This window comes from Glandiceps talaboti, chromosome 7 (genome assembly GCF_964340395.1).
Source record: "Glandiceps talaboti chromosome 7, keGlaTala1.1, whole genome shotgun sequence".
Classification (NCBI taxonomy): Eukaryota; Metazoa; Hemichordata; class Enteropneusta; family Spengelidae; genus Glandiceps; species Glandiceps talaboti.
The window spans coordinates 20,522,123-20,549,465 of NC_135555.1; the positions used below are offsets into that span (position 1 = coordinate 20,522,123).

Below are 27,343 nucleotides of genomic sequence, written 5' to 3' on the forward strand. Positions count from 1 at the left end.
ATGGAAAAATTTAGTGGTGATACAAATCTCGTCGATATGGATGTTGCAGAGGCCCAATTCATTACGTCATGTAAAATTAGTCCACAGCCAGAAAGAAAACGTCATCTTACAGAACGCGGCTTGCCAGATGTCTTCGCAACAGATGGGCTATCTTACGAGAATCGTTACTCTGCGTACTATGACCAAATATTGAGTTACAGACGACCTTGCGAAGTTTCAAAGGGGTTCAAGAAATTCATCGAAGAAGAAATAGAGCCGGTTGGATGGCAAGCCGTTTGGCGATCAGAACAACTCGACTGTGATATTTTAATTCAAGTAAGTAAAAAAAAGTTGTCTAGATGATAGAAAGAAAAAAAAGAAGAGTATAGAGTAAACGAATGAAAAAATGTTAATATACATATGTGTGGTATCACTACCATATGTACTCATGAAATTCAGAATATTAAATACAAAATGAAGTGTGCAAGTACAGCATATGGACATTTTTGATGTTGATAACCCCCCCCCCCCCCACACACACACCATCTTACTTTAATGTGACTTGAAAAAAAGTAGCCTAGATCCTTGATGTTGGTGGATTTTGACTATTGGAGACTTTGGGATGGGGGCGTTAGCGATACTTCCATGGTTGAATTCTGCAGCAGTGCAAAGGATCTAGGCTTCATTTATAGTATCAATGAAAATTATTTAAGAGACAGATGTACACCACCAGGATATACCAGGATATGCATATCCTGGTATATATTTTGTCTCTTCTCCTTGAAAGTGGCCATATGGATGAGGCTTGGTTATTTATTTGCATTTTTAATTTATCATGGCCAACAACTTTTGCCAGGTCCTTGTTTGTAATTCAATAATTGGCAAAATATTAATAAAAATGTGAAATCTTTGTTATTGTAAGTACAGTAACAAATGTTTTACACATTTTATAGCTTTTTGCCAAGTATTCAGTTGCAAACACAGACTTGGTCAATGTTTTTTCACATTGATTTTTCACGTCGGAAACCATGATAAAATTGTTTTATGAATTAAAAATCAATCCTTATGGTTACTTGAATAAAACAAACAGTACATTCCACACACACACTACACTACACTACACTACACTACACTGCACTGCACTACACTACACTACACTACACTACACTGTACAAATAAGCCAGAAATCTTCTTTCCACTCTTTTATTAGGTGAATGATGTTAGAGCAACTGATTTCAAAGCTGATGTGAAACTAGTTGAACCATTACAGTGCAACCCAAGTGATACCTCCCTGGAAAATATCACTGAATTGCTGACTAAAACTGGTCACCTTGTACCCTTGGCTGAACTGTATCCTGTGTATGATGATAGTGGTGACTATGATAAAACAGCATTAGTAATTGAACATCTCAGGTAATCTAAAATTGTTTTCATGAATTAATAGTACCACATAATTAATGTATGATTAGGACAAATGAAATACACAGTGTGAAATTACAGAATTTATACCTTTCCAGTGAATTAGTCATGTCTGCGATGATTTTTACTATTTTTATTTATAAACATTATCAGAATAGTAAAAATGACAATAATATTAGTAATTTCTAGACAGTATTTGTACAAGTGATCGCTGGTTAGTTTTTCGTGTGCTCACCACATCTTGCCTCCACCTTCTTAAAGCCAGGAAATAAAGACTTAGACATTTTCATAAACTATGGGTTCTAGAGAGTCATTTCATGATTTTACATCACCTACACGTACTTGCTATTTCAGAGAAACATCAAACTGATCTTGTGCCTTTATAGGTTATCTTTGCTATGGGCCACATTGCCTCATAGGAGTCAGCAGATATGATTATTCATGGTTGAACAATGAATATTCATGAGATGTTGTACACTGAGGGAATAAGCATTTAGGAGTCATGAATATTCATGATTATATTCAAAATCAACTTAATAGTTCTCTGAAATCACAAGTAATTGTAGCTGATGTAAAATCATGAAATGACTCTCAAGAACCCAGAGTTTATGAAAATGCCTTTATTTCATGGAGTGGCGTAATAATGACAGTAATAACATAATGTAGATAACAACTTTCCGACACTGAAAACAGGTAGTGACAAAAGTACTGGGCTAGGACTCGTAGAGGTGAACTAATGTTTTATAAAAGTTGTAAAATAAAAACTTCAAAAACTTGGCAGGTTCTTTTATGACCATATATGGAGAGGATGGGATGAAGAGGATGAGGATGATTACATATATGTGGAAAGACACTTGACACCAAGACTTAAACTGTAAGTTTTTTAGTGTTTGTTATGTCACAACCACAGGGTGTAGTGAACATATTATTGATTATTTGATTTGATTTGATTTGATTTGACTTTTCTGTGGTTTAATCTTAGATGTTGGAGAATAAAAGAAAGGACATAGTGTCTTCAATCAGTCATTAAAGAGAGTGAATATTCATGAGCTATTAGAAAAGATTAGCCAGGGATAGACAAACAACAAAACCACTGTTATTAACCACAAAAAAAAATCAAATCAAATCATATCATCAAACATGTTCACTGGACCCTGTGGTCAGAGCAACAATTTGGTTACTAATACTAGACTCCCTAGCATTAGTCTTATTTGTATCATCTGCAAGGGGTAGTCACTGTTCTACATTTAGATAAAATATTCCCCAATATTTTCTTTGTTCTGTCAAAGGAAATACAATCTTTGGGGCCTTGTCACTTTGGGTCATAGACAACCTCCTCAAGCATGAGAAATCATGAAATATTATGGCAATTTGGAATATTTTGACTCAAATCTAAAGAACAGCAGAATCAATGAGGTAGATGCTAGTTGTCATGATGAAGAACAACCAGGGTGTAAAAGTCCATATTTTTTGCTCTAATGTGTTCAGCCTGGCTTGTGTGTGGTAAAGTAATGCCCTTACTTCATATGTCATTGAATATTTTGGTTATCCACCTATTAGATACTATGACATTGCTGGTGGAAATTTAGCCACAGAGACGGTAAAGAAGTATACATCGGCACTGAATGAATACAAAGACCAGTATGAAGAACTACAGATATTGAGAAAACAAGTTGGAGGTAGTGACTCAGAAAATGACTTGGATGAAGTTGCTCTTGTACAGTTAACACAGAAATACCAACAGTTAAAGATACTTCAACAGTCTCTACAAGTTATGGAAAACCCAATGATGAGGTACTTCAAGAGCTACTTTTATCAGTGTACTACTCTGGCAATTAAGGTCTCGCTTTACTTAACACAAACTGTTGTTGTTTGATGTATTAGATCACACAAGTTGATGATAGCAGTGCCTCTGTTGTGCAAATCTAATCACCCTGTAAATATTGGAAGTCCTGGAAAATGTACACTGCAAGTTTATCGAAGTCATGAACATTATTTGTGACAATTAAACTGAAGTCCATTCAATAGCTTATATTAATATGTTGCAATGATAGCTTTAGTTCAATCCGATGTAGTGTACATGTTGCAATTTCTTTTTGGCTGTTACATTTATTGTCGTTTGTTCTTTTATGAGCACTTGTTACATACATCTGACAATTCACGAGCCACGCGAGAGCGCTGAGTGAATTCACTCAAACAATGAAAATGCGTAATATGCCAAAACATACGGGTACAGTACTTCAGAGCGCTGTGTTCGAAAAGAGCTTGTCAGTGACCAACTTGATAAAGTCTGTATTTAGTTGATATTGACTGCCAATGTCAAACATTCTAAATGTTCCCTCATTATTTATCTTAGATTAGTGATTAGTCACCAAGACTCATTCAATGGAAGTATGCTAGGTCAGCCAAAGGGACCAAGACCTGATGGATCTGTAGTTACACATATAGTGACTGATAAACTAACTGTTAGCATGATCCAGGTAAGACTAAGTTATTATGCACATTTTTGTAAGATGTTACTGAATATGATGGTCCAGTAGTTACACACAGTGACTAACAAACTGACTATCGGCATGATCCAGGTGATCGTGAGAGTACACAAGCATGCAAATTTTTGTGCCTTGTTACTGAATTTTCAATAGTCTGACGGACTGGCTTGATTTTAAAACTACCCCTCCAATGGTAAATTGTCACTGCATAGACTGACGTTAGACTAGGTATGCATATGCTATCACACAAAATTTTGTAAGTAGCCACTGAATATGAAATCAGACCAGATGGTTTGTAGGATACAAAACCTTCATTAATGTAACTAACTTGATTATCAACATAAGAAAACAGATATTTTTGTTAAAGGCCAACAAGTAACAAAAACACATTTCGAATGGAAATTAAGTCATTGCAACAACTAATATATCAAATGTTTTGTGATGATAGCTCTTAACTAATTTTGTGTGATTGTTTTACTCTTTTGAGGTCTTTGACGTTTTATACTTGTGCTAAATAAAAAAACAACAATGTTCTACTCTACATGTATTTGTAAGTCAAATGCTTTTCTCAGACTAGTCACAATGAGTTGTTTTAGTTGAAATTTGCACAAATTTACATATAGTGACTGGTAATTGTTGAAATTTGCACAGATTTACATGTAGTGGCCTGTAAATGTTGAAATTTGCACAGATTTACATGTAGTGGCCTGTAAGTGTTGAAATTTGCACAGATTTACATATAGTGGCCTGTAAGTGTTGAAATTTGCACAGATTTACATATAGTGGCCTGTAAATGTTGAAATTTGCACAGATTTACATGTAGTGGCCTGTAAATGTTGAAATTTGCACAGATTTACATATAGTGGCCTGTAAATGTTCAAATTTGCACAGATTTACATGTAGTGGCCTGTAAATGTTGAAATTTGCACAGATTTACATATAGTGGCCTGTAAATGTTGCATTGAATTACTATAAATTTGCACAGATTTACATGTAGTGGCCTATAATGTTGAAATTTGCACAGATTTACATGTAGTGGCCTGTAAATGTTGAAATTTGCACAGATTTACATATAGTGGCCTGTAAGTGTTGAAATTTGCACAGATTTACATATAGTGGCCTGTAAGTGTTGAAATTTGCACAGATTTACATATAGTGGCCTGTAAATGTTGAAATTTGCACAGATTTACATGTAGTGGCCTGTAAATGTTGAAATTTGCACAGATTTACATATAGTGGCCTGTAAATGTTGAAATTTGCACAGATTTACATGTAGTGGCCTGTAAATGTTGAAATTTGCACAGATTTACATGTAGTGGCCTGTAAGTGTTGAAATTTGCACAGATTTACATGTAGTGGCCTGTAAATGTTGAAATTTGCACAAATTTACATATAGTGGCCTGTAAATGTTCAAATTTGCACAGATTTACATATAGTGGCCTGTAAATGTTGAAATTTGCACAGATTTACATATAGTGGCCTGTAAATGTTGCATTGAATTACTATAAATTTGCACAGATTTACATATAGTGGCCTGTAAATGTTCAAATTTGCACAAATTTACATGTAGTGGCCTGTAAGTGTTGAAATTTGCACAGATTTACATGTAGTGGCCTGTAAATGTTGAAATTTGCACAAATTTACATATAGTGGCCTGTAAATGTTCAAATTTGCACAGATTTACATATAGTGGCCTGTAAATGTTGAAATTTGCACAGATTTACATATAGTGGCCTGTAAATGTTGCATTGAATTACTATAAATTTGCACAGATTTACATATAGTGGCCTGTAAATGTTCAAATTTGCACAAATTTACATGTAGTGGCCTGTAAGTGTTGAAATTTGCACAGATTTACATATAGTGGCCTGTAAATGTTCAAATTTGCACAAATTTACATATAGTGGCCTGTAAATGTTCAAATTTGCACAGATTTACATATAGTGGCCTGTAATGTTGAAATTTGCACAAATTTACATGTAGTGGCCTGTAAATGTTGAAATTTGCACAGATTTACATATAGTGGCCTGTAAATGTTGCATTGAATTACTATAAATTTGCACAGATTTACATATAGTGGCCTATAATGTTGAAATTTGCACAAATTTACATGTAGTGGCCTGTAAATGTTGAAATTTGCACAGATTTACATGTAGTGGCCTGTAAATGTTGAAATTTGTACAGATTTACATATAGTGGCCTGTAAATGTTCAAATTTGCACAGATTTACATATAGTGGCCTGTAAATGTTGCATTGAATTACTATAAATTTGCACAGATTTACATATAGTGGCCTATAATGTTGAAATTTGCACAAATTTACATGTAGTGGCCTGTAAATGTTGAAATTTGCACAGATTTACATGTAGTGGCCTGTAAATGTTGAAATTTGTACAGATTTACATATAGTGGCCTGTAAATGTTCAAATTTGCACAGATTTACATATAGTGGCCTGTAAATGTTTAAATTTGTACAGATTTACATATAGTGGCCTGTAAATGTTGAAATTTGCACAGATTTACATATAGTGGCCTGTAAATGTTGAAATTTGTACAGATTTACATGTAGTGGCCTGTAAATGTTGCATTCCAACATGTGTTATTGGCTGAGCTCATTATAGATTTGTTATTTTGACTAATTTCACATAATCTCTTATATACAGTCAAGTCATTTTGACTCACTGAAAACATATCCATTGAGGTAATAGTAGTACTGATAAGGCCTAATAAAAAAAATTGTGTGGTTCTGATTACGATCAATTTTAGAATAGGTGGGGGTAGATAGATTTTTTATTTTATTTATCTGTTGTTTTTTTCATGTATTAGTGTCTAGTTCAGGTAGTTATGTTTTTCGTTGTTTTCCAAATGGTTTCTGTGTTATTGGTTTCTTCTAATCAGAAGTACAGCCATTACAGATTGGAAGAATAGTTTTATAATGTCTTTTTAAGTTGATATGAGTTTCTGCATCCACTATTTCTGGCAAAACTTCACAATTTTCACGATTTTATTTATTTATTTTTTTTGGCGAATATGTGTAAAAAAAAAGGTTTAGGGTCGGCAGTGAATAATTAGATGGAGTTTGATAATTGAAACCAAACAATTTTTTTTAGGCCTTTAGACTATTTCAGCCTTCAAATCAGATTTATATGGTTTATGGGCCATTAGTCATATTTCACAAGTCCTTGTAGCAGGTCTAAAACAATCAATATCTGTTAACATTAAAAACTGTTTAAAATACATCCTTTGTGTTGTGACAATAAACTTGTTTACTGATAATGTACAGACATGTCACACTGTCATTGAGCTGCAGCAGGTCACGACCTTAATATACAGGTCAACAACCTTTTTCTGTTCAATTTCAACTTCAATGTCAAATTCTGTCATTAAGGTTGTTAACCTGTATAAAGTTGCTGTTTTGTAACCCAGACAGTCAAGGTTGCAACTGCAAGTTTTTTTGTCTGTTTTTTTTTTTTTTTTTTTTTTTTTTTTAAATAATTTCTTTTATTTAAACAATAATGTACGCCCTCCAAGCCCATAATGGACGAAAGCAAACTTTGAACGTCATAATGGGCGAGGCGACAGCCGAGCCCATTATGGAGTGCAAACTTTGCTTGAGTTCATTATGGACTGGGAGGGCGTACATTATTGTTATTATTTTATAGTTTTGCCAATTCCAGTGAATTTGTAGACCGAGAATGGCAAAACAACGTATAATATACACAGCGCTGAACATCGTCTGCCATGTTCGGCCCGGAAGCTGAATACTAATCATAGCGATACACGTACGTACACGTACACACACATATACACTTCAATGACTGCTGTGAACACAAATTTGTTTCATTTTAATTTCAGTCTTTTAAAAAAAATTCGTATGGTGTTTACCCCATAATTTCCCCGTTCTTAAATACCCACACCTTTATTGCCTTACGGACATAAGCTTGTATTGTTATGCTCGTTCCGGGGCCGCGATGCCCAATAACGGAGTACATTATCAGTAATAATGTACAGCGATGACGTCACAAAATTCACTGGAATTAGTAATGCTATAATATAATATCCAATACTAATGCAAAACAATACACTACAGAACACACAACAAGTACAAAAGGAAAGGGGAGTGAGTTGAGGGTCAGTAAACTTAATTAAATAAAATGAATACATAGGATTGAAAATAATTTCATTTGATAAATTACAAGTAATGTAAAAATATTTTACATTGAAAGATGTATGTGATGAAAAGAGTAAGTTAAATCTATATAATTATAAAAAAAAAAATTATATTACTAAAACTGATGTTCTTTGCTTTGAGGTCAAAGTAATGATCAATATTATAGCTTGGTGACACAAACTTTTCTGTAAACAAAAAGAAAGACCAAAGTATCGTAAAATTGACTAATAGGCAGTGTCGTTTAATAGTATGGTGTTGTTGATGGCCAAGTGACTAACAGTTGGTTTGCCTCTTGCCATTGCAGTCTGGCTTCAAACACATACACAACCAGTGTTGCAGCCAGCCTTTTGAAAGAGTGGGACATAGTGTCCCGAGACTTTCATTTTTCTGGGTCATCATAAATTTTTGGGGGACATTATAAAAAATGTGCCAGTGGCGTTATAGCACAACTGTACAGTTTTTATTTACCCACATGCTTATCCATGCTAGATATTTGCTGAATGATTATGCAATTGCCTCTCCAACCTTGTTGTCCTCTATGCAATATACGCGATCATTCGGCTGTTGCTTTAGGCATAGTCATGTTGCTAAAACATATTTGCATACAATTTTAATGTGGGTCATCTATGACCCGTCACCTCCAAAATTGTGGGTCAGGTCCAAAAAATGTGTGTCAAATGACCCTAAAATCCCTCTGGTTGCAACACTGCAAAACTGACAGATTTGGATTAAAAATTCAATCAGATCTTTATATAAGTAGGGTTGTCAGTTTGACCCTCCCAATCAAACAACTCAGGTTTGCCTGGGTAGTCTATCTATTCACTACTCTACCTGTAGACTCCAAGAACTATCGCTACTACTAATCCGCTATCTTAACTGACATTTTGATTTTTTTAATATTCGCACCTTAAAGGATAAAAAAAAAATCAAAATTAGGATAGCAGAATAGTAGTAACGATAGTTCAAGCCTACAGGTAGGCTATATATTCGTCAGTGTGCCGACATCAATAAAGATGAACCCATTCACTTGCCCTTCTCTCTCAAACACATCAAATATCTCTTCTAACCAACTTGATGATGTCAACTTATTGAAACACCAACTTTTTTCATACCTTTTCTCATGTACAGAATCTGCAGTTATCGTCAGACACAGTAATCAAGGAATATGAAAGTCCTTCATCAGCTTTATGTAGTTGTTATGACGGTGACACTATTCTAATATTACCAGGTACCTATACAGCTGATGGTTTCTATGACTTACAAGATTCTATCACAATCAGGGGTAAGTTTACAAACTATTTTACAAAAATCAGTCTTACACAAGTTACAGCCACGGTATCTGTAACAGTAAGAATAGAGAATAGGGGTCTTTGGCTTCACAATACAATGTAGATACACAATGTCATTATTGGATTGGCTTGGAGATATTAGAGAGTAGCTTGGTGGCCATTTTGGTCTCCTGTAGATGAGAACTTTGGAAAATGCAGATGAAAGTAATGTACACTTCCTACAAGTGTCTTGAATTTGAAATAGATATGGTTCCAGGTTAGAGATATAATAAGTTAGGGTGTAAGGATAAGAATTAGACTCCCTAGCATCAATCTGATTTGTATTGTTTCCTATGAGTGGACACTGCCCCTTGTTCTACATGTGTCCTATAACTTTTTGCAATTCTTGTCTGAGTATTTCTTTTCACTTTGAAAAGTTGTATTTCGCTGTTCCACCTGCAATTGTTCCAGGTTTTGGGTTTATGTCAAATGTCAAACACATTCAAATGTCCACACACAGTTAGTAGTCTAGTTCCTATACGGTATCATTACGATTTACACCACTCGCAGTATAGTCAAAGTCGTTACTTTGGAAGTCCTGAGCTGCATGAGATGCAATTTAAAATTCATCCACAGCCACTCACACAGTCATTAACATCATGTCTTTGTTAATCAATCACAAAATTCTAACCAATAACACAGGCCCTCATAAAGTTAGTGTTTATTGGGACAGTTATGTAATGTACAAATATGGTATATTTATCAGCAGCTCAGGATGTTACTTATACACTGTGTACATCACTATAACAGTTGGGGGTTCACTGATTGGATGAACAACTTTTTGTGCTGATTGAGGGACTTTGACCAGACGTGGTTTAGTTACAGAGACCACGTTGGCATCAAGTTGATTTGTGTTCACACAGTGAGATAAAATGTATCATTTTATTTGTTTTTGCGCTATTGTCTGTATTTTTTAAAAGTTTTATGCAATTTGTAACAAATATGGTGCATGAGATTTATTGTGCAGCTTACTTTAAACTCTATAGTCACTCTGGTTCTGTAGTATATACGTCATATATGTAAACTATAAATCAACTGTTACTATTCTATGGCATTCCGCTTTCTGTCTGTTTGACACGTTTGGTTAAAAAAATCAAATATTTAAGTATGGTTGATGTACGTACAAGTGTAAATATAGGAATTTTTCTCATTTTTCTTCCTGAATTGAAAATATCAATATTTCTTTTTACCTTTTCAAAGATGTACCTGGACATAGCTTAGAATCTATATTTTTCAATTCAATTACAAATTGCTGATGAAACTAGTTTAGATTAGATAAGATTAACACCAGAACAGTGTCAGGACTCCAGAGTATGTCTGACCTCAATAAAGGTCAAGGTCATCTGATTAAGGTCATTGTCAAGTACTACATTTCATTATTCTTTTAATTAATGAAACTAATTAACAATAAATTAGAATCACCTCATAAAGTGGTAATTTGCCAAATTGCACATAAGTCATACATACAATGTACATGACAGGTTCCTGGAACTAAATTATATGAATTTACACCCGTTACCAGCTGAATGAGGTGGGGGAGGGGGGCATTATTCTGTACAGGTAATCTCACAATCACTAATACAATTCTTGTATAGACTATAGTACAAGACAATCTGATAAAATTCTGATATGGTGAAAGCAGTTTGATTTCTTTATTTACCTCTATTTTTATTGCTTTGTGTCATTTGTTGTTCTGGATTATCGCACAGTGGGAAGACAGCAATCACCTGGTACAAGACAATTGAAAACAAACTACGCTAAAGCAGTGGAAATAGAGGAAAAACAAACAAGTAAATTAATACAGTTACTAAATCTTGACAAACTGTGCCGAAATGAAAAACCCTAGTTTTGATAGAAATTCATGCTAGAATTATGATGTCCAATTTTATTTCAAGATATATGTTTTTAGGACAGTTTTTTTCTATTTCATTTTCATTTTGGATTTTGTTTTCAGAAACTCTATTTGATCAGTTTCATTTTGTCATTTTGATTGTGAGGGTAATTTCTACGCTAAAAGGGGTGTAATATGAGTTTATACATTTGGGGTAATTTCCTGCATATTCAGAGGTACCTGCCTTTAGTATTTCAGGTCCTGAAGCGTACTTTTTTATTTTTCAACCATCACTTGCTATTGGCCAAACTCAAACCAGGTATTCAAGAATAAGATATAAAACTTTGATGACATCATGTAGTATGCATATTCTAAAATCAATCATCAATCAATCAATCAATCAATTAATCAATCAGTGAATTTATAAAGTGCCAGTTTCCACTATAATGTAGAGTTAAGAGCCACTGTACAATTAGAATGCTCTGGAGAATAGATAATAATGTCTTTAAATTAAAGTTCTTTTTGACGGTTGATGAAACCCTTTTTATGTCTTTAACTTCAGTTAATGAATGAGAACATTTTTTGGTGTCCTCTCACTGAGGGATGTATTGATGTTATGGAAGAATACCTTTTATGTACATATTTTCATTACAAGTAAAAAAGCTTATAAATCAAGCTTATGGCATTTGAACAGCTGACAAAGTACTTTTATTCATGTAGAATTATGCACCAACTGTTCTTTTTGAAAATTTGTGTGTCAGCTTACAACATTTTGTATAAATAGAAACTATAAATTACATTCAAGCATTTTGAGTAATGGAAAGTACATCCTTTTGTTCAGATTGACCTATTTTGAACATCTCATTAGCCATTTTCAAAAGAAATGCAGAACAAATTTAATTTTTTGTAGTACAAAACATTCAGAAATGTCATTGGACAGGGTCAGTGTGTTTAGTTCACTTTTTGTGTGGATGGATATTAAAGAGAAGTTTCATTATGTTTTGTGTTATTTTCAAAAAAACAAAACTACAGTGTAATTGTCTGCAGTACAAATAACTTTCCTATCCAGAAACATTCCCATTTGACAGGGTCAGTGTATCGATTTCAATTTTTTTGTGATGTGTCGATGGATAAAGGAAGTTTCATGATATTTTGTGCCATATGCTATTACAGTAGGTGTATCCAAGGTTTCTAAAAATAGCATGCCACTCTTATGATGTCAATCATGTGCAGGTACCACACACAAAAGATTTTTGAATAAAAATATGTAATTTTATATCCAGGTTGCTCTACATCATATCAACTCACATCAACATTGTTGTTCTGTGATGTTTGAAATATGAGTCAAAATGTTCCAAATTGTCACAGTTTTCCTGATTTTTCATAAATTTCATACGTATTAAGTAATAATTTCTAAATGTCATATTTATTTAGAATATTTTGACTGAAGTGCTGCTATTATATCTAATACATATAGTAACATAAACACATGACTAAAGTGGCCATATGGACGACGAATTGATATTTATTTTGGATTTTTTATTCATAAAAACAACTCTACTGTGTTTCCCTACTTACAAAACAGGATGTGAAACATACCAAGTCAATGTTTCTAACTCAATAAATTGAAAAAAACTAGAATGTGTCTGAAAAGTTTGTTATTGTACATACAGTAACAAACAGTTTCTGCATTTTTTAATTTTGGGCTGTTTTAGTATTTATTGAGTTACAAACAAGGACCTGGTATATGTTGTTTCACATTCTTTTTTTTCAAGCAGGAAAAAATCATACAGTTGTTTTATGAATAAAATATCCAAAATAAATAACGATTTGTTGTCCATATGGCCACTTTAAGTAATGTAATACAGATAAAAGTGATTGGCAGCTGACACAAAATATAACCCAGGTAAATTATTTACGCTCTGGGTTTGGAGCTATGACTAAATATTACCAAATAGTTACTATAGAATATGGGTAACCGATGGTCTACAGTAACTATTTGGTAATACTTTGTATTAGTTTCGAACTCTGAGTGTAAATAATTGACCTTGTTTATTTTGGCTAAATCACTCAGCCTACTTCACCTGTTATTCTACGTCATTCTGAAGAAGACTGCATGATTTAGCTAAATTATTTATGCTTTGAGTTCAAAACTACCATATGATTGTATAGCAAGGAAACAATGTTTTTGTTTGTATTTGGTAATAGTTTATTAGTTACCTGAAAACATATCCATTTCAAGACGCTTGTCTTTCCTTGGCCTAAAAAATGACTTCCTTGCAATATAGTATCTGCTTTACATGCAGGCAATGAGTTTGTATTACTGGAGATTAGTCAAATAAACCCAGTTGTGCCGCGGCCATTTTATGTTCAATGAAATAATAACCTGGTAAGCACTTAAGCTGTACACACTTTGGCATTTTTTGTTTGAAATATGTACCGTAGTATACTGTGTAATTTTCACAATTACTGTAATTGCATTGCAGCATAATTTATAATGGTGAAATTTTCTTTGCAATTTTACAGGTGTGGGTGACAGAGATGAGATAGTTATCAACTGTGGACAGGGTGGAGACATATCTGTAGACTGTAATGCAACACACCTTACCCTTGTCAACTTGACCTTCACCCAGGATGGCACCACAGAAGGTGTATTGTGTGTAAGACATGGAATGACAACTCTGGACAATTGTAAATTTGTGTGTGATGCCAAAGGTGTTGTAGTCAGACAGGGTGCAGAGTTGATGATGAAAGGGTGTGAAGTTTACGGGGCAAAGGTAAGTCAGAGAAAATGTGCACAATATTACTCACAACCTAATGGAATGATATCTTTGAGATCTGAAAACTGAGAGTATGGCAAGAATTTTGTAAAATAAATAGTAAAATAAAATAGTATATTGGTCATTAAAACAAGATGTAATATTTGACATGAAACAAAATTGTGTTATATTATCCATTCATTTACTCTAGAGGGCGCTGTTCACTAGGTATGGCTTGCTGCAAGTCAGTATACAGCATCATCTTGTATGGTTTCCCAAATTTCCACAAATTTAAGCACAGTGTATTTTGTAAGTTTTGGTATGCAGATAACTGAAGAGAGAATCTAGTAAAACTTTTATAGGTTTCTATACCTAGTACGACAATTTTGGTGCTGGTCAAACTCGGTGAAAAATGTATATGAAGCTAAAGGAAATTCTACAAAAAGAAAGACTGATTTAGTGCAATAGACACTGACTGTTACAAGAAAGGATTGTGTTCTATATTGTCAGGCCCAAGAATTGTCAAATACATGTACTCCAAGTGAGACAACTCTCCATGACAATGCCATGGATACTACCACAGTTGTGCAACTTGCACTGAGTGCATCACCACATGATCACCTGTGAAGAGTAGCTCTGACTTTGGTGACGGAGCTGAGTTTTTGAAGGACATGTATTCCAATAACCATTTGAAATAATGACTTTTTTTCAACAGAGTGCTGGTGTTACCATTCATGAAGGCAGTGTAGCTAGAATTTCTAACAACGACATACATCATTGTGGGCAAACACAAGATGGAAGAGCAGAAGGTGGTATTCTCATTAAGGTAAAAAGGAATTATTAGAGGCTGACCTATTTTCTCAGTGCAATTAGTAAAAGAGTTCAAATTGAGAAATTGTATGTAATTGTAAGCTCACAACTGGTGTGTCACTGTGTGTGTGTGTGTGTGTGTGTCTGTCTGTGTCTGTCTATCCGTCTCTGTCTGCTGTCTGTGTGTGTGTCTGTCTGTCTGTCTGTGCATGTGTGTCTGTGTCTGTGTTTGTGTCTGTTGGGGTGGGGATCAGGCTGGGGATATACAAAGAATGTTATTATCATGTGATCAAGATTGGATTCCTATAGCATGTCTATCATATACCAGTGTGTGAAATAAATTTGAATCGTTGTACTTAAATAGTATGTGTCATGATAGCATCACATTGCATGTCCATTATGTGCTGTCAAGGAGATTGCACTGCTGTGTGTGAATTAATCAGAAAAAATTGTCTGCTTCAAATTTATCTGTATTCACATGTAATATGAAATGAAATAAAACGGAAAGTCAGGAAATCAATCTGGAAAGCTTTCTGGTTTTGAAAATAAGATTTCCCCCCCCCCCCCCCCCCACCACACACACATACACAGGTGATGAGTTGTATGCAAGATATGTTAACATTTCAAAATTACAACAACAAAAATATGTCCAGGGCTTGTGTATAATATACCTGTCAATCATGTCTTGACAAGTACAAATGATCTTTCTATTTATAATATTCATTGTTCTAATTTCCAAAAGTAACAAACAACATTCCAGGTATGAAATTAGACAACTAACTTAAAGTGAACAACAAACATCCTAGGCATATCATCAAACTAATCAATATATATGCAAATTACATATTTGTTCACATTTAATTATCCTGAATAATTAATAAACATCACTTCAGTTTACTAAATTACATAATTAAAATGAAAACATTCCAAAGTTTTGTTCATTCTAATCAATATCTATTTCATGTACATAATTTTAATTTACCTTGATTAATTAATTAATTAACACTATCTTAGATACTTAATTAGATAAACACAAAAAAACACATTCAGGACTTAGGCTATACCTGTCAATTGTGTCTATGCACTTGTACATGATTTCAACTCTCAATACCTGAAGGAGAATTTTATCACTGAGGCACGTCGGAAAAAGTAATTGTTCTGGTTGACACCATGACTTCCACTCCATGTACTATGCATAACTACATGTACTACACCGTAGTCTCCAGTTAAAATGCGACAACTGACCAAAAAAACACTGCTGGATTTGCTTGAATGAAATAAGCTAAGGAAAGACCTCATGCAATGCCTAAATTATATAAAGACATCAATACAGCTGATACAAAAACAACAGTGGGTGCCTCTAATGTAGGTTTAGATGACGTTTTCATCAATTTGTTTTATATCTGTTGAAGTTATAATGTAACAGTAACAGTTATACTCAATGTTATAATGTGTAGTGTTCCATCAGTAAACAGAGTTATGGGATCCTGGCTGCTGTGGTGTTTATACTTTGATAAGTTACTGTCGTTATTAACATTGTGTGTCTTTGCATGAAATTTGTCTTATTCCGGTTTACCATAAGCAAGCAAATGCACCAGTGTTTTTTTCCAGGGTTGTATCAAAGCAATTATTTTGATTAATTAATTAGTAAGCATGTATAATATTGAATTAGATAAATTCAACATCACAATTCATTCCACGTTTCCAGGGTTTAGACCTTTACAGGGTTTAGACCTTTACCTGTCAATCATATCAATGCAGATGACCTTTTTTATTGATACAGCAAATGTAATTAGATGTGATGAATAATTTAACGGTTATTACTGTCATGAACAAACCCATAAATTATCAAAGATTAGTTTTATATTAACCTGTCAATCACATCTGCATTAATTACCAATATTATAATATGCAGCATTGTGCTAATCATAAGAAGTTAATTTTAAAAAAAATATTATTTTTGATAATTACACACTAGATAGCCTCTTACTCATTATTGATATATTTACTGTGACTAAGAATATTATAATTAAAATAGCCAGATTTGTAAATTTTATAAAACAATTTTATCATAGCTTCCTACTTGAAAAATCAATGTGAAGTCCTTGTTTGTAACTCAATAAATTACAAAAGATTATTTATAAACATGTCAAATGATTGTTATTGTACGTACAATAACACATTTTTTACAATTAAAAAAAAATCTTTTTGCAATGTAATTATTTACGAGCAGAGAGTTGGTCTGTGGTGTTTCACGTAGATTTTTCAAGTAGGAAGCCATGATAAAATTATTTTATAAATTAAAAATCCAAAATAAATACCCAATCCTCATCCATATGGCCACTTTAACAAATGCATGTTAATGAGATACATATTATGACTAGTCTTGCTTGTCGTAAGTCAGGAATCGATTCTGACATTGTTCCTTGAGAAAGGAGGATGTCAGAATTCCTGACTTATCCATCTGCAAGGAATATAGAGGGGGACTGACTACTACAACCGCTGAGTAGGAAACATTTCTAATGAATTTTAATTTCTCTATGACATGTATTGATTTCCTGTACATTCAAATGATGCAACAGTGCAGCATCTGTGTTTAATTGCTTGGAATGACAGCTGTGCATGTGTTCATCAGTTTAGTTTTGTAGCTGAAATGATTTTCATTGCTAGAACATTAACATTTATGTAATAAATATATTGAGCATAATGTATGAGATTTTCAATTCCTTTAGGACATTTTGCAACAATGATTTGACACTCTGCTAGACACTACATATTTATGCATTTCGGTGACCAATTTTAGTTTAATTTGGTTTTGTTTCTCAATGTAACACATTTACATGTAAAATGATGGAAATGGAAAAATGCAAGTGAGTGTGTGTGTGTGTGTGTGTGTGTTGTGTTGTGTGTGTGTGTGTGTGTATGTATATGTATGTATGGATGTATGGATGTATGTATGTATGTATGTATGTATGTATGTATGTATGTATGTAAGTATGTATGTATGTATGTATGTATGTATGTATGTATGTATGTATGTATGTATGTATGTAAGTATGTGTGTCTGTCTGTCTGTGTCTGTGCTGATGATGATTGAACTTTTAAGTCTCTAGATGCCAACAAAGAAATTCCAGAAATTAGCTCATTATCAAACACACTCAAAATATCTTAGACTTTATTTCCAACTTTAATTTCATGCACAGGCAAATATGATAGATGATGAAGAAAACCCAAGAGTGAAATTATCAGCAAACAAAATCCATGACAACTTTGGATATGGAATAACCATTACACAACAATTGATTGGCATGGAAAATGATCCGGAAATCACCAAAGGAATCAACCTGGAAAATATGGATAATTCCATAAGTTACAACTCATTAGGATGTCTTGGATCCATTTAAGATAAAGGAAGAAGTTGCCAGAAATGTAGGAAGGAAGTATTTGATGTTAATTACCAGTTATCAAAAAAGACAAAAGATTTCACAATTTAGCCACTAGGGGTGCTATTATTTCGACAGCAGATTTTGGTCAAAATTGTGGGTCAGAGCATTCTTTACTATAGTCTACAGTAGTTTCTAAATCATCTTTTCCAACATTTCATTGCAAAATTTTGATATCATTCTTGGTTAATTCAAATAGTTCTTCTGTTTTCAGTTGTTTAAGTTTAAGGAACTTATGAATTTTGTTTTTTTACCAATTTCTTCCATTGCTTGTTGTAATGCATTCAGCATAATGACTAATGTATCAGCTGAACATTGCTTTTCAAAAATCCAATCCATACTAAACCTTTTCTCGACAAGACTATAGTTTGGTGGACTAGCTAGAGACTGCCATACCATGGAACACTATTTATGGTCAAGGTCGAGACTCATATGTTAGTAAAACATTTACAGAAATTCAAAGACACTGCCATGTTTAAATTCATATTTATTGTAAATAAATTCTTTTTTGAATTCTTAGAAAACTTGCATGTACTTCGGTAGTAATGGAATTCTTGAAGATTCTTGGAAAAGAATTCTTGAAAAGTTGACAAATAGAGTTCTTGAAAAAGTTGCCCGATAGAATTCTTGGAAAAGTTGCCCAATAGAATTCTTGGAAATGTTGCCAAATAGAGTTCTTGAAAAAGTTGCCAAATAGAATTCTTGAAAAAGTTGCCAAATAGAATTTTTGAAAATGTTGCCAAATAGAGTTTTTGAAAAAGTTACCAAATAGAGTTCTTGAAAAAGTTGCCCAATACAATTCTTGGAAATGTTGTTCAACAGAATTCTTGGAAAAGTTGCCTTAATATAAGATATATAATTCTCAGTAACATTCTTGGAGGAACTCTGTATAATATGGCCTGAGAGTCGTTCTGATACTATGCATTCATATTTACAAATAAAGGACACCTTAACTTACATTAGATTAGAACAGGAAAGCTGTATAATTAGTTTCTGTTTTACCCAAAATATGTCAAATGTACATAAAATATAGTTTTTCCATCCAGATGCATTTATATTATTACCTATATAGAATTAAGAAGTTATATGCTGCAAATAATATATTACTCTAGTAATTGAGGCTTTGGTTTACTAATATCATGGAGGTATAAGGGAAGATATACCTCCTTATACCTACATGCTAAGATAGACCTCAGACCACTAAAAGGTCTGAGGATAGACACAAACTAAAACTATTGTCACAAAACATGTTGATACAACAGTGATAAGCTATTGAATGGACGTTGGTGTAATTATAGTCCCAGTAAGGTGGCTCTCTTAAAGCTAGTACCATTGCAGTCTCAGACCACTTGTTTACTGAGTTGCAGTGTACTGTTTTGACTTCCAATGTTTACACTCTCTTCATCACAGGGTGATTACATTTACAGAACAGAGGAACTGCTGTCACCCACTTGTGTAATTTATCACATTGAACAGTAGTAGTTTTAGTTTTTGCCTATCTTAGTAAAATCGAAGCCTCAATTACCTGAGTTGTATGCCCCATACAAACCATGTACATTTACACTGGATACATTGAGAGCTACAGGTCCCTGTGTATAATCATTGTATACCCAGCACTGTAAGCTGATCCCGTGTACAACTGTAACAGACATGATGATAGTTTTATCATCATGCTTTGTGAATACAAATATAGCTCTGTAGCCTGTTTACTGCCATGTTGAGATACATCATTAGCTGGTCAAACCTCCCAGCAGAAGAATGCAAGGGCTATGAGGCACCTCCAGCTAATGATGTATCTCGACAGCACCGTAAACAGGGTACAGAGCTCTGTGACTTTATCAACAATCTGTGCATTGTACTTAGTTACCTTGGAAACAACAGTGTGACTTTAATTTTGTCAACAGTATAACTGATCATGTTCACTGTCAAACTCATAAATGTACTACATTGGTACATTTACAGTTATTTTTAGACATTTATAGTTATTGCAAATAAAGTTTATTCTATCATATTCTGCTCTGTTTACCGATTTTAATTCATATCTGTATCTTTTGGTTATGTAATTCTAAGGAAGAATAATATCTGTGTGTGTGTGTGTGTGTGTGTACATAATTATATTGGGAAATGTTTTATTGTACACGCTTACATCATACAATTTCCCAAAACAAGTTTTCCTTAAAATATTAAAATTTGAAAAATTGTTTATCTCGGTAACTCCTATGCATTTCTGTATTACAACTTCGTCCTTTTTTTTTCAAAGGTTTTGAAACCTTCGTAAACAAAAGAAAAATGTAAAAGTGTTGCAGAATTCTTGGAATGTCATGTCATGAATAGTACTTGTATAGCAACACATGTCAGTTTATGTTATATCGCACCCTAGTGTCAGATTACTGATTTCAACTGGAAAGTACATGTTTTGTAGCATAAGTGTTTTATCGAACGCTATGACGTTTTAAAGGTTGAAAAAAGTGTAGACGATAGCTCCTGTCGCTTATTAAAGGAAATGGCCTTCAACATACTAAATAACGAATTTTAGAAATTTAATAGGAAATATCTTAACTGCAAACCGTGACAACAGCCATACAAAACTGTAGCAGTACATCCGCTGTAACTCGACACATATACATGCTCAGCTATACATGAATAAATAAAACAAACACACAAACAGTACTATAAGCTAATAACGAAATATTTATTTACAATAAAATTCATATATTTTAAATGATATGGCAGTCTTTGCTCTAAAAAGAGCGATTCGGTTAACACCCAAGGTGTTGGTCAAAATCAACACTGTGATGTAGACATTGATTTCATTAAGTTCAGATATATTTCATTGATGTCTTCATTTGCAGTCAGAGTACGTAATGAGACGCGATGTTTGTCACGAAAATAATTTTTCGACTTCTACAAATCGTCAGACCAATTCTGTGTACAGGGATATGACAAGAAGAGATTTATCATTACTTGTAGTCCTTATTCAAGAAATATTATCACTGTGTTAATGTTTAGTGGAAAGTGACACAAAGAATGGATTTATCATTGCACCTTCTCAATTGGCTTGAAGAAACAACACATGATTGATAACATCTATACATAGACAAGGGGTAATTATTACAACTGTTCGTACATGACCATTACGAGTTGATGTTTTTTACGACTGTATATATTGAGTGTTCGACATCAGAGCATGACAGGGATCACTATAGTGGTGTATCGTGGTCTGAGATTATATGGAGAAAACAATATTTATGAAATTTGTAAGTTCACACGCATCGGATTTTTGAACTAAGAAATGTGTTGAATAATTATAATTGTACACATTTCTATGTGTAATATATTTATCCATGTATCTGTGTATTAAAATCTTTTCTAAGCAAAATATTAGTGTACAAATACTTACCTGTATTATCTTTGTAGTCTTACACAGAATCAGTCTTTCCCTACGTTCTCTTCCTTCTCTCTAGTATCTGTTGTCATAATCTCAGAGCCATCACCTGAATGACGTCTTGAACCTGTAAATTTGTTTTGAGAGATCGATTAGTTATTGATTATTGAAGTGTCGCCCTCTATCTTGTACAAGATGACAATGCTAGTTGCACACTTCCATTGGTTCTAACACAATGAGGGTTCCGAAATAATTTATTACAGTACAGCATGTAACGGTTGGCGTGGAAAATCGTTTGAAACTGAGTCCAACATTCGTAACAGTCAAGATATGAAAGGGTAAAATCATTCACACATTCAGAGGAGCGAAAGAAGTATAAATACTCACTGTTCTGTGCATTGGAATCTTGTTTTCTGATCACATTTCTAATATTTTGTAATCTTCCTCCAATCACCATTATCTTCTCCATTTTTACTTTAACATCTTCTTCAGCTGCCATTAGTCTCTTCTGTTCATCCAAAATAAACTTTTCTCGCTGAGATATCTCTTTCAACTTTTGTTCAACATTCTCTTCTCTTACTCTGACAGTTTTTCTTTCGTCTTCTATACTCAGCATTTTACTTGTTTCTTTGTCCAAGGAGATTCTGTCCAAGTTTTCTTCTTCTCCTGACAGTGTTGTTTCATGCGGTTGTTCGGTGTCTCTATTAAGTTGGACTTCCTTTCTCTTTATATCATCCATTCGTACTTTGACTTCCTTTATCATCTCTTTCAGTTCACTTCCACGTCTCCCCTGAGCTTCTTCCTTCTCAAGTAATTTTTCAAACAATTCCTTAAGTCGGTTTGATTGTTCCTTAACAGCCCTCTGTTTCTTTCCAAACTCAGCGTACAGTGTCTCCAACTCCTTTTCTTTTTGTGACAAATTTTTGTCTTTTGCTTCCAACAGAACCTTCTTCAATTGTATCTTTTCTTCCCGGTTTTCCAATTCTTCTGATCTCTTCATTAGCACTTTCTTTTCTTTGTCCAATTTGTCGGCATGTTCTTTAATGAAACCCTTTGATGATGCTATGCTCTGTTCTCTTTCTCTCAGGGACTTTTCTTTCAGCTCGTTGGTCTTTTGTTTTTCTATCACGTCACTTATTATCATCTTGAGAAAGGATTCTTTTGACGTCAGTTCTTTTTGCAAGTTCTTTCGTTCCTTCCCTTTTTTCATCATAGACATCAAGTCTTCGTCTTTCATTTGTGATAACTTGGTGAACGTGGCCAGTTTTCCATTCACTTCGACTAACTTCTTTTTCATTTCGGCATTGTCCTGTTTTATCTTCGTGACTTTGATTTCTTTTTCTCTTAGCTCATTTTCCTTTGCTGTCAGTTCTTTACTCTTATTGTCGAGAATGTTTAATCTTTCTGAATATTTCTTCATTAGTTGTGCTACTTCTATCTCTCTTTTCTTCATCAGAGGCACTCGTGGAAGGAGATAATTTTCTTTCTTTTGTACTATGTTTTGAGCAGATGCAATTTTTCTATACTCTTCTTTTAGCTTCTTTGCTTTCTGCTCCTGGACATCTCTCATCATAACCACTTCCTTCATTTTCACTTCGATTGCTTCTTCTTTTGCAGCCACTGTCTGCTCTCTCTCGTCCAACTGAGTCTGTATCTCATTCAATGTAGCTTCCTTGCTAGCAATATGTTTCATCCGTTCTTCAACCTCTCGCTCTCTGTTCACTAGCATGGACTCTTTTTTCCCCAGTCTCCTTTCTTTCTCACCGATTTCTGTTAACGTCTTGTCGATCATAATCTCTGCTACATTTATTATAATCTCTTTCTCATCCAAACAAAGTTGTTTGTCGTTTTGTTCTATTTCTCTGGAATCAAATTCTTTCTTCATTTGCTTTATCTCCTCCTCCTTGTGTTCAAGTTCTCTGACTTTTGACTGTAGAGTCCTACTTTTGTCCTTGAGGGTTTCCTCAATCAGAGTCGTCTCAATCACCTTTCCGTCAAGTCTATCTTTTCTTGCATTCAGTATCTGCTCTCTATCGTCTAGATGACGCTGTCGTTCATTTACTTCTGCTTGTTTCCTAGCGACGGTTGTCATAGCTTCGTCTATCTCTCCCTCTCTCCTTTCAATTTGTTGTTGTCTGTCATTAAGTTCTGTGTCCCTGTTTGCGATATTTAAAATTTCGTCTTCGAGACGACCTTCTCTGTTTCCTAGAAGTTGTTCCTTTTCTCGAAGACTGTCATTTCTCTCAACTAATCTCTCTTTCTCTGTACGAAGTTCGCTTTGAGATGTTTCTAGCTGTTGTTGAGTGTCACCAATTATTTGTTCTCTATTCTCAAGATCTCTGAGTTTCTCTTCTACTTCGTCATGTTTATCAGAAACTTCTCTCTGTTTCTGTTCAAGTTCTGTGTTCCATTTTGTCAATTCGTCATTCTTTAGATCAATACATTTTTGACGAATCTCTGTTGAAATAAAAAGAATGAAACGAACCATACATGTATGATGGACTGCATTTGGACCAATTAATTTAGGAGAAGGCGTTTCGCTGCATCATGTCTTGTGTGATCTTAGGTTTATTGAATGACTTAGTGTTAATATGAAGAAAGTGCACAGTCCTTATAATAGTACAGCAAGTAAAGGATGTGCTGTTGTCATGGAAATTTTCTATCATTTTCAAGTTGTATTGAACAATAATTTTTGTATTGTTGCAATTTCGCTCACCAAAATTATAGTCGCCGACATTGTAGACGGTATAAGAACCAAGTGTATGAAAAATGGCTCACCTATCACTTTGATTGCAACTTGAGGCAGTCCTATTTCCATGATGTGGGCAAATACGCCAGGATGTGGCATAACGTCAACACACCAGTTACCATACTGTACTGTTACACGATCGAACGAAGTCGTCGGTAGCAATAATCGTTGTCTACTACTGTAACTCGCTGAGAGAGAGAGAGAGAGAGAGAGAGAGAGAGAGAGAGAGAGAGAGAGAGAGAGAGAGAGAGAGAGAGAGAGAGAGAGAGAGAGAGAGAGAGAGAGAGGGAGGGAGGGAGGGAGGGAGGGAGGGAGGGAGGGAGGGAGGGAGAGAGAGAGAGAGAGAATGATATTACGCATCATGCGTATCAAATAAGAGTAAATAGTACAAACAACGCACCTCAACTTTAAAGAACGAAAGTATTGAATTTGATATCGAAATAAAAAGTAGCTTTGAATACTTTCTTTGTCAAGAAAAGAGTTTCTATCTTACCTTGAGTACATGTTGTCAACATTGACAAAGAAGCTCGTCTTGAGCAAATCATTTTCGAGTAATATTAGTGAATATATACGGCATATACGTTTGCTATCACTGCATAAACAGTCAGCATTTGCACGTTCTATTTACATTGACAACTTTCGTTGTACATGGTAACTATGTTCGAACTTCTCAAAGTCACGTAGAATATCGCGAGTTCTGATGTGAGTTGATATTCGAACACAGCACCATGGCGTCCTATATCCTCCGCCGTAGCTTTGGTACGTACGTGATAACAGCTTTCTCACATGCATGACGTTTATACTTGGATGAATAATATGGTCCCAGTTCTCTCTCTCTCTCTCTCTCTCTCTCTCTCTCTCTCTCTCTCTCTCTCTCTCTCTCTCTCTCTCTCTCTCTCTCTCTCTCTCTCTCTCTCCTCCCTCCCTCCCTCCCCCCTCTCTCTCTCTCTCTCTCTCTCTCTCTCTCTCTCTCTCTCTCTCTCTCTCTCTCTCTCTCTCTCTCTCTCTCTCTCTCTCTCTCTCTCTCTCTCTCTCGATATGATTTTGAGTTTGTGGCAAATAAAATACTATATAAGATTTAGCTGATCACTTGAAAACTTCAAAAGTTAAAATCATGACAATTTCTTACATGACTATTACTACCGTTTTACGTTACAGTAGGTAATATAACAGTGATTTTCTGTCACAACGTTGTTGCGAATCGCTATCGTACTCTTAAAGTTGATATTCAGACCAGAGTTGTTTAGAGAATTCGTCCAATCTGTTGATCACATATGTCTCACAGATATGGGAAACTAAGTGTATTGCTGACAATCCCAAAGGTGTACCGAATACAAAGCAATTGAAACCAGATTTTCCAAGGACCATCTGAGACAACCATATCAAAAAGTATTGCCATAGAAACTGAATGTAATAAGAAATGATTTTCTCCGACTTCATCGTTCTAAGTATGATCTGTACGGTACCAACGTCTAACGACATCTAATAAAGTTGACAATTTTTTGACAAACAAGGAAATGGTATGGTCCGTATATATTTCACGACTGTTTACACACGGACATCAAGTCGGTGTACATAATACCACCAATTACTGGGAAAGAAGAAATTCACCTATTTAGAATGATTGAACCATTTCATGTGAAGTTGTACGACTTGACGTGTTTTAAAACGGACAAATATTAGAAGCTACGAAATATTTTATTTGAACGATTATATCATAAAGATACTTACCTGCTGAATTCGTATTGTCACTCCAAAATATTTATGTTGTAATGAATTACAACATATTGTTTTGCGATTTTCCTGTTGGGTTAACGTTGTAAAGCTGATCGCATAAAGTGTAAAAATGGCCCGCTCTGAATTTCCTTTTTGTAAAACACGGTCCTCTCCTTGTTCAAACTTTGAAAAAAACCATGGTTTAAAATGTTATCAGGGTAGAGACACTAGTTCCAAAACCAGTAATAGTACAGATCGACTAAACGCTGCCACCACAGTCCGAGGGTGATAATAGTAAATGCTTTTGTTTTTTTTAGCACACAACTACAGTCACCGTGAATTTGTATGAAAACACTACATTATTAATAAACTCCTATGTTATGATCTAATTGACAGAGCTGAAGGCAAATTCTCCTAAGTTTATAGATGGAAGCACTGACACTATAGGCCAACATCCCCACTCCCCCATATTATCCCCAAATATCTTACAACACTGTTTCCCCTTCCACCTGTGAGACCTACTCCTCTCCTCACATAGCAACTAACAATTAATTCACTACATGGTTTTCAGCAGAGACTTCACTGATATCTTCTGATATTAATACGGTAGAATGATGGTACTAGTGGCCCGGGGACTGGTGGGATGTGACAACGGAGGGATGCGGCCGGATTCTAAAATCACAAAATAATATAGAAGTTAGATAATATAACTAGTCAATTTAAATGTGACCTTCCCCAATTCACCGTTTCTAAAATATAGTCCTCTCAGAGAACCCGGTTGTACAAGCAAGAAAGATCATATATGTGTGTATATGTATATATGTATGAATCAGTGTATCTGTGTGTCTATATATTATACGAGTACATTTGTACATATTTTATTTATTGTATAAGCTTGCAGCGTACAATTTCCAAAACCAGTTTCCCTTAAAAATATTAAAATTTGATAAATTGTTTATATCGGTAGCTCCATGCATTTCTGTATAACACCTTCGTCTTTTTTTGAAATATTTCGAAACATTCGTAAACAAAAGTAAAATGAAAGTGTTTCAGAATTCGTGGAATGTCATGTCATGAATTGTACCATAACAGCCCATGTCAGTTAGTGTTATATCGCCCCCTAGTGTCAGGTTACTGATTTCAACTGGAAAGTACATGTTTTGTAGCATACGTGTTTTATCGAACGCTATGACGTTTTAAAGGCTGAAAAAAGTGTAGACGATATCCCCTGTCGCTTATTAAAGGAAATGACTTTCAACTTGCA

At 34.4% G+C, this 27,343-nt stretch overlaps 1 protein-coding gene across 1 annotated transcript; it reads left to right on the top strand.

The window, feature by feature from the left end:
* On the top strand, window positions 1-18,190 carry LOC144438077 (SHC SH2 domain-binding protein 1 homolog B-like). Its single transcript, XM_078127108.1, has 9 exons — window positions 1-315; window positions 1,190-1,392; window positions 2,180-2,272; window positions 2,959-3,192; window positions 3,755-3,878; window positions 9,187-9,340; window positions 13,744-13,994; window positions 14,692-14,802; window positions 17,990-18,190. Exons 1-9 carry the CDS (start codon window positions 1-3, stop codon window positions 18,188-18,190), a joined length of 1,686 nt encoding a protein of 561 aa, XP_077983234.1.
* Window positions 18,191-27,343: the final 9,153 nt, after the last annotated feature.

Coding starts and splice junctions, on each gene's coding strand:
- LOC144438077 (XM_078127108.1), top strand. CDS start 1: ATGGAAAAATTTAGTGGTGATACAAATCTCGTCGATATGGATGTTGCA. Junction 316..1,189: donor ACTGTGATATTTTAATTCAA/GTAAGTAAAAAA, acceptor CTCTTTTATTAG/GTGAATGATGTTAGAGCAAC. Junction 14,803..17,989: donor AAGGTGGTATTCTCATTAAG/GTAAAAAGGAAT, acceptor TTTCATGCACAG/GCAAATATGATAGATGATGA.